Raw genomic sequence first — 8,622 nt, 5'->3', positions numbered from 1 at the left:
CTGAATATTGTATTTAATTTGTAAGCAAATACATGTGGAAACAACTTGGTTTCAAAAGAACTTTGCTGTATTTACATATATTATTCACTGATTGCTCCACGGACAACCTCAAACCAAAAGAAAATAGAGGATTCTAAGCACTGTGCACCAGAAGCTTCTGGCTGAAAGCTTCTAAAAAATATCTTTTTTAAAAAAAAACACTGCTAGCTCTTCACTCTACTTTTTCAACCTAAGTCGTAACAAAATTATTTATTTCAGGGCACGCGTGCAACAAACATAACCTCAAAGTTTCTTTTAGTTGGAAATACTGAATTTTTTTTTGAATTTTTAACTTTAGTTGAAAGCACAGCTGATAACTTATTTTTGATAAAAATTGCTTCAACTTTTTTTTTTTCTTACCTATACCTGCTTCTCAATAGCCTTAATCCTTCCAAAGCCCGGGCACTTTGAAACTTGGAGCTTCTCTTAACGCACTCAAAGCTTAAAAAAAAAAAAAACAAAACAAAAAAACAAAAACCTCTGGATTTACTTTCCACATAAACCTAGGACTTTCTCAGTGTGTTTATTAAATGTTGATCTTTCCCCAGCCGTCTTCGGCCCTCGCGGATAGAGAAAACCAGACGGGAAGAATGTTTTTATTGTTGTAACTGTTGTTTTTTCAGCCACTTAAAACAAAAGGGGGTGACCTCCTCTGCTTCGCCCGCAAGGCGACGGATTCCAGAGCCGCCGCCCCAGAGGGACAGAGCCTTTCAAGTGAAAAGTTCAATGATTTCGGGATTCGGTCGAGAACCTGGGGGATACGACGAGGGGCCTGCAGGCTCCCCAGAGGGGGCAAGGCCAGGTCGGGCGCGCTGGCTCGAGGGGAGCTGCACCCCCGCTTTCTGCAACCGCGAGCTGGGCGCTGAACCCGGGCAAGTGTTGCAACTTTCTGCGCGGAAACCAGGGCTGCGCAGGGGAGCGGGAGCGCCCCCGGGGTCCCCGCCGCCGCCTCCAGTGCCCCGGCCCCGGGGAGGGAGCCCCGCGCCCCGCGCCCCGCGCCCCGCTGACCGCCCCCCCAGCCTCTCCCCTCCCCGCACCCCGACGGCGCGTCTCACCGGTGCAGGAATGCAGGGGCTTGGGGCGCACGACCAGCGACGGGCACACGGAGTAGAGGGAAAGTTTCGCAAAGTAGTCGCAGGTCTCCTTGGAGAGGATCTCGTCGATCATGAAGGTCTTGTAGCGCCGCCTGGCTGCTTTGAGCTGGCCGGGCGAGCTGAGCCGCAGCTCGGCGTGGCAGTGCATGGTGAGCGGGCGGCGCGGCGGCCGGGGGCCTGACCCGCTCGTGGGCCGCGCGCGGGGGCAGGCCCCGGCTCCGGGGCGCGCGGAGGGGAGCGGGCACCGGGCGCGCCGGCCGCGCGTCTACACCCACCCGCGGGCCAGCATCCCCGCGGAGCCTTTCGGGGCCAGCGCAGCTGTCACTCGGCGCGCGCTTCCCGCGGGGCCCGGGCCGAGCCGCGCCGAGGGGCGGCGGCGCCCACCCCGCCCGTGCCAGCGGCCGCCGACCTGCGCGCCTCGCGCCCGCCTCGCCCGCCTCCCGCCTCGCCGCGTCTCGCGCTCCTCTGCCAGCCTCTCTATTTTAAGACGCTCGCTTCGGCTCTCCTCCCCGCCCCCCTCCCGGGACGCGCTCCAGGTGTGTGCGCCCAGGGTGCGCGCTCGGGGGTGCGCGCCGTAGGGGAGCGCGCGCCGCCCCCGCCGCTCCCCCGGGACGCGACCCCGCGCACCTCCTGGCGGGGCCGCGCCCGCAGCCTGGGGGGCAGGCGCGGCCGGGTCGCCGCTGGAAAGAAGCCGCGTCCGTGCCCAGGCGCCCCGAGGACCCGTGCGTCTCCGCCCCCCGCCCCCCGCGCCCTCCCCGGCTTCGCCGACGACCCGCGCGGCCTCCCCCGGACCCCGCTGCGCTCCCGGCCCGCGCGGAGCCGCACACTTGCCCGCGCCCCCCGCGGGACCCCGAGCCCTCGATGCCCCCTGCCCCGACCGTTATCCCAATAATAAATCGTAAAAATGAAAAAGTAAGCCCCCCAGAGCGTGCGTCCTCTGTTGTGTGTGCGTGTGTTGTTCGTTTTTTTGTTTTGTTTTGTTTGTTTGTTTGTTTTTGTTTTTTAGGTTTTAACGCGTAGAAGCCGTTTTCGCCGCGCAAGGACCGGCGAGCGCAGCGGGTCACCCCGCTGGAGGAGTCCCGCCGACTCCCGGCCTCCGGGGGCCGCGCCCGCGCTCGGGGTTCGGGAGCCGCGAAGACGCGTACTTGGTGGGGGCCTTGCCTTCTTCCTCCTGCGCTCCCCCAACCTGCGAGCCTGTTGCAGTCAGTATCCCTACGGACTTGTGTGTTCCATTGGAATTCTTTTCTTTCTTTTTAGATTTTATTTATTTATTCATGAGAGAGGCAGAGACACAGGCAGAGGGAGAAGCAGGCTCCATGCAGGGAGCCCGACGTGGGACTCGATCCCGGGTCTCCAGGATCGCGCCCTGGGCGCCCTGGGCTGAAGGCGGGCGCTAAGCCGCTGAGCACCCGGGCTGCCCTCCCTTGGATTGGTGAGCGCGGGGCCCCCCACCCAGTCCCCTGCCTCCCCGCCCGGCGGCCCCGGTCTCCCACGACTTTGTCTCCCAACTGCTGTGCGCGGGGCAGGCAGGGAGGCAAACGCTGGCGAGGAGGGAGCCGGAGCGCCGGGACGACCGTGGGGCCGCTGGCGTCTGGCTGGGAACCTGGAGGCGGCCGGGGCGCGGCGGGCTCGCTGCGCGGAGGCAAGAGGCCGCGCGGCCCTGGGCGGGGGTGGTTGCAGCCGGACGGATGGGACGCACCTGGAGGACCGATAAGGGGGCACTTGGAGAAGGCAGAGCAATAAACCGAGTTGGAGCCCAGTATCAGCCGTGGCTCGCGGTGCGACTTTGCGGATCTCCCTCCGCGACGCGTCCACGTGTGCCGGGGCGCCTGCTCCTCCCTTGCTCTCCATTTAAAGTTGTTTTTGTTCATTCTCCGTCCCCCCCACCACCACCCCACGCAGCGACCCCGGGGCCCGCGAAGACTGCGGCCAGGTGTCCGGCGCGCCCCAGGCCGGGTGACCAGCCGTCCCCGCCGCCGGGTGCGGGCCCCCAGGGGTCTCCAGGGCGCGGGCGCGGCAGGGACCTGCTGCGCCACGAGCCGGGCACCGGCCCCAGGGGCGCGCGGCCCTTTGCGCGGAGAGTCGGGGGCTGGAGGGGCGGAGGAGCGGGGTGCTCGGGCTCGGGACCCATCGAGAGCCCGCGGCGCGGGGCGATGGCCTCGAGGCTCTGCCCCCCCCCCCCCCCGCGTGGACTGGGTCGGGTCCCGCCGGGCGCTCCCGGGCCCGGCCTCCGCCCGCCCTTTGCCGCTGCACGCCTCTGCTTCCTTCCAGGCCTCCCTCCCCGGTGGCTGGGGCTCCCGGGCGCCTGACCCCGCGCGTCCCTTCCCCGCTCCTGCCCGCGCTCCCGCCTCCCCTCCGCCTGCGACCTGCCCCTTCTCTCCTCTCCTCTCCGCTCCATCTTCCAACTCAGCTTCCCTCTTCCTCCCCGCTCTCCTCTTCCCTCCCTCGCCCCTTCTCCTCTTCCTCTCCTCCTTGCCTCCCTCCATACTCGGAGCCGAGGCGCGCCCGCGTGTCCCTGCGCCCCGGCGCCGCCACCGGGAGGGAGGCCGCGGGCCGCGCGGCGGGGGAGCGCCGAGAGCCGGGTCACCTGCCGGCCCGCTGCTCCCCGCTCGCTCGGGCGCTCGGCCCGGGCCTGGGCTGGCCCACACGCTCCCTCCCGGGGAGACCGACTGTCCTTTGATTTGAAATCGGCGGTGTTTTAAAGAGCTGAGCAATTTGGATTCAACTCCTGGGATTTTCCACCTTTTCCAGTTTTCTCAGAGGGGGCCTGAGGGCACACGCCCCAGGTGTCGCGGAGAGAGAGATCCCAGATCTGGAGTCTGGAGCTTTGAGCTCTCTGTCGCTTATAATCAAAGCTGAGACTCATTTTTTTTTTCATTGATGAGTGCTCCTCCTAATACCTAACTACTTCACGAGGTTGGCCTTTTCGTAATTCATGCCTCTACACAAGCTGTTCCCCGCGTGGGAATGCCCTCCACAGCCCAATCCCTCCCTGCCTCCCAGCCTGAAAAGCTGGCTCCAGACCCATCTCAAATGTCACCTCTGCTCAGAAAGGTTGCCCCCTCCCCAAGGCTGCTGATTCCTACCTCTGCCCAGTGGTTCCTTTACTACACTAACTTTTGCAAGTTTATTTCACCCGCGGGACAATGAGCTCCTGGTGTGTTCTGGAGCATAGCACCGGGCACATAGTAGGTTCTCAATAAGTGTGTCATAAATAAATCAATGCATGAGGGGCACCTGCGGGGAGGCAGTCCCTGAAGTGTCGGACTCTTGGTTTCGGCTCAGATCATGATCTCAGGGGTGAGATCCAGCCTGGAGTGGGCTCAGGTCCCAGTCCTCTGGAGACTCTCTCTCCCTCTGCCCTTTCTCCCTCTAAAACAAACAAACAAACAAACAAACAAACAAATAAATAGAATCTTTTTAAAAAATGAATGCGTGGAAGCTGAGCTCATTCCACGTGTGTAAAAGATCCAAGCACATGATGGGACTTCAAATCTTAATTTGTTGCACTGAATCTGTCTTTCTCCTCAAATGAGTCTTTGCCACTCTCTTGATATTTTTGGTTTCTAGCAATGGCAACTCGCCCAATTCCCATTTTGCTCCCATTTCTCTCTTTTCACTCGCTCCCTCCTTCCCTCAGACTGTAAAGGGCTTCTGTGGGAGGAAGCACACCCCGGCTGTCAATCACAAAGTGGGGCTTTGGTCAGGAATAGTCAGGGGTTTAGTTTCCAACATTAATGAAGTGGCTGGAACAGCAAACATCTGCCAAAGAGACTCAAACCTTTTCCAGCTGCTGGAGACCCACAGACACTTCCCAGCCTCTGGTGACGGCACCCAGGCAGTCTCTGCCCCGGGTGCCCAGCCAGGGGAACACACACGGAGCGGAATAGGCCTGTCTGTGCTGGGGCACACTTGGGCAGTCACAGAAGGGGAGAGCAATTCATACCCTCCAAGAGGCTCCAGGAAATCAGCTCCCCTCCCCCGTTCCATCTGGCACCTGATTCCAGGGACAGAGCCCAGCCAGAAAGAAGGGGAGAAGGACATCTTTACAATCTCAGGTGGCTCTGAAAGCCAGAAACCAAGGAATCCCTCTTTTCTACTTCAGCTCATACCTAGTATCTCCACTCAACTAGAGCTCATAAAAATGGGGTCTTTAAAAAAAGTATGTATGTATTTATTTATTTATTTCGGTGGGGTGGGGGGAATGGGCATAAGAGATGGAGATCCAGAATCTCAAGCAGACTCCACACTGAGCTGAGCTTGGAGCCCCATATGGGGCATGGTGTCCAACCCCGGGGTGCAGAACCCGATGCGGAGCTCTGTTTCATGACCTGAGCTGAAACCAGGAGTCCCAAGCTTAACCAACTGAGCCACCCAGACGTCCATAAACCAAAATGGCTTTTAAAACTCCTAGAGCTTAAAAAAAAAAAAAAAAAAAAAAAAAACCTCCTAGAGCTTGAGGGCACCTGGGAGGCTCAATGGTTGAACATCTGCCTTCAGTTCAGGGCGTGATCCCGGAGTCCTGGGATCGAGTCCCACATCAGGGAGCCTGTTTCTCCCTCTGCCTGTGTCTCTGCCTCTCTCTCTGGGTCTCTCATAAATAAATAAATAAAATCTTAAGAAATAATTTTTTTTTCATTTTAAAAACACTAAAATCCTAGGGCAACATTTAAATTGCATGTAGGCTCTAACCCTCGGTGACCTCAGCTTTAGTTTAGTTTATTCCTTCTACAATCTCTGGCTATGCATGAACGCAGATATTCGGAAGCAGCCCTGCCAAGTACGTTCCCAACCATCTTTGCTCCAAAGAGGAGAAAGGGACAAAAGAACTTTTTCTATTCTAGTAAAGTGTATTTAATGACTTGTATTTCGGTTGCTACGTTTTGAAATAGTTTCAGACATGTAAAAGCAACGTAGGGAAAGCACTGTAAGTTAATATTCCCCCGGGCCCCAGGACCATGCCCACACTGCTGTCTGTGGAGCCCAGCAGGGCAGCCTTGCAACAGCAAGAAGTCAAAGGGGGTGGACAAGGAGGCTAGCTTATTTGTAATGATGATATTAATTTACAAAAACTGTTCTCTTGCAGTGTAAAGCATCTTTTTAAGGGAGGGCACAAATGTAATCCACTTGACAAATGGGTTTGGGAAGGTCTAAGTCCTTCTGTCCTTTCTCAAAACATCCTTCTGGAGGGAAAGCTTAAACTGGGGGGGGGGGAGCAAATCAACAAAGACAATAGCTGGCCGTCCAGAGCACTGAACATTCATATGCAGAGGGGAAATGCCGTTAATCAACCAAATGTTTCCAAAAATTTGAGACGTTTGGTACACAGATTAAAATCATTTGTTTTGCTCGTCCGGTCCCTCTGTTACTGGTGTCATCCTTGACCTTGAACAGCCCTATTTCTGCCAACAGCCTGTGCGCCTCGATTCTCTCTCAGCTGACGGACATAGCCAGGAAAATAAAATGTCACCTCTCCCGTCGTCGTCATGATGCGGTGAAAAGACACACGGAAGTTTAGAGCATCCCTGGCTTTCACATTTTTAACCCTTCACTAAGGGGGAAGCTACAAGCAGAGAGAAAAGGTGCTTCTCAGTGCACAGGGGAGTAGTGCACTGGCCATCAGCAGAAGGAACCCCTGGGCTAGGCCAGTCGGGGTGCCGTCCCCACCCAGTCACTTGGTAACTCCTCTGACCTCTGGTCTCCAACAGTCACGTGTGGGTGATGACAGCCAACTGGGAGGTCTGCTGGAGGCTTCCACGGATGAGCGTGCGTGCCAGGCTCTTGCTTCCGCAACCCCAGTCCCCCCACCGCAACCCCAGTCCCCCCACCACCTTGACCTTCAGTTCAGTAAAAGCAGCAACTGGGTCCCAAAACCCATCACAAAATAAAACTGCAGTTTCAGAAAGCGTCAGGGCCTTTGCTGTCTCACATGCGACTGGGATTGGTTCGGGCTCCACGTTCAAAAGCTGAGATCAAGCGAGAAATAGAGTGGAGGAGGTGCCGGAGCGGGTGACTACTGTGAACCACAAAGGAGATGGCCTGGCCACCAAGAGTCCCCAAGTGCTGCTTAACATCTGGCGCCTCCCGCCACAGCCCCAGCACATCTGCAGGAGTCAATCATTCTCCCCCGCACATCACAAGACGCTGGCTCAGTTACACTTGTTGCTTGGGGTGGGGGGTGTCTGCTTAAATAAATAAGTAAATACCATGATCCCGCAACCACTGGGTGACATCTCATTCAAATCATCTTGTCAAATATTTTCCTCTCTGTTTTACCTTAGGAGGACCTCAGCAGGGTCTCTCATGACTTGTCATCTTCCTCTCTCAGGGGCCAGTCTGCAGGCCGGAGAGGCAGGATTCTGGGGAACCAGCACGGAGCAGGTGGGCACTCGTGTCGCCTGTTAGCACAGACAGGAGGCTCCCATGTCAGCAGGCACAGGGAGAGGCTTGGCCGGCCAGTCAGCCTTCTGGACACAGGAAGGTAAAACAACAGCCCTGAGAGCCTCGGATGGTTGCAGAACTCCGCCGGTGTGATTGCCATTAGCTGGGACAGAACAGCATTTACTAAGAACACGGGGTGCAGGGTGCCCGATAGGGAACGTGATGTTCTCTGCTCCCTGGATTCGTAAGAAGGAGATTGTAGAAAACCCGCACCCAGGCGCTAAGCACCTACCTAGATCTAAGCAAAAGGGTGGCCTCCGCACACCTGCCTGGGTGCACAGGCTGCAAACTTTTTTTTTTTTTTAAGAGGAATTGAAGAGATGGGTGGGCAAGAGGAATTTTTAAAAAGGATTTGTTAAAAAATAAATAAATAAAATTTTAAAAAAATAAAAAGGATTTGTTGGCTAAACAAATTCAAAAGAAAGCCTTCATCTCAGGAGAAGAGGGGAAATGGAGCCAAGTGGCCCAGCCAGTTGCAGGATACTTCTGTCCTGGGCTCAGCCTCGGTTGGCAGGCTTTCGTGCACAGAAAGGCATATAGACAGTTTCCTCTTCTTTTTTCTTCTTTTTTAATCTATCCTCACCTTTCTTCTTTTTTCTTTTCAACAGATTTATTTAAGAGAGAGCACGCACGCACAAGTCGGGCAAGAGGCAGAGGAGAGGGAGAGAAATCCTTAAGCAGACTCCATGCTGAGCGCAGAGCCCAACATGGGGCTCGATCCCAGGACCCCAGATCATGACCTGAGTGGAAATCAAGAGTCTGACGCTCAACTAACTGAGACAGCCAGGAGAATTTCCTTTTCTAATAAATAAATTCTAATTTGAAATATTTCTTGCGATGATTGGCTTTCAAGAGAAAATTGGCCCCTGTGAGCTATTCACAGAGAATACTTTTATTATCAGTAGAGATTACAGCACAGCAAAATGTGCTCAAGCAAAATCATAATAAATAATAAAAATAAGACTCTTCGATAAATTATCACACAAAAAACAATGTGGAAAGTTCTGGTATTCAACACTCTCATCTAAAACGCCCAGAAACTAGGAAA

General features: G+C 55.9%; 1 protein-coding gene and 1 long non-coding RNA gene across 2 annotated transcripts in view; one reads left to right on the top strand and one right to left on the bottom strand.

The window, feature by feature from the left end:
- The window catches only part of BARX2 (BARX homeobox 2), a 74,580-nt gene extending 73,072 nt beyond the window's left edge, over positions 1 to 1,508 (bottom strand). The window contains exon 1 of the mRNA XM_055304686.1: positions 1,095 to 1,508. Within this exon, the coding sequence (XP_055160661.1) occupies positions 1,095 to 1,281 (187 nt within the window). The 5' untranslated portion in view covers positions 1,282 to 1,508. The remainder of the gene's footprint in view (positions 1 to 1,094) is intronic.
- Positions 1,509 to 1,633: 125 nt separating this feature from the next.
- Positions 1,634 to 8,358, top strand: LOC129496588 (uncharacterized). Its single transcript, XR_008661819.1, has 3 exons — positions 1,634 to 2,565; positions 7,462 to 7,614; positions 8,183 to 8,358. It is a non-coding gene; the product is annotated as an uncharacterized LOC129496588 (long non-coding RNA).
- The last annotated feature ends 264 nt before the right edge of the window (positions 8,359 to 8,622 follow it).

This window comes from Nyctereutes procyonoides, unplaced genomic scaffold, assembly GCF_905146905.1.
Source record: "Nyctereutes procyonoides isolate TBG_1078 unplaced genomic scaffold, NYPRO_anot_genome, whole genome shotgun sequence".
Lineage (NCBI taxonomy): Eukaryota > Metazoa > Chordata > Mammalia > Carnivora > Canidae > Nyctereutes > Nyctereutes procyonoides.
Note: the sequence above shows the minus strand (reverse complement) of the source record. Positions and strands in the feature narration are given on the sequence as shown.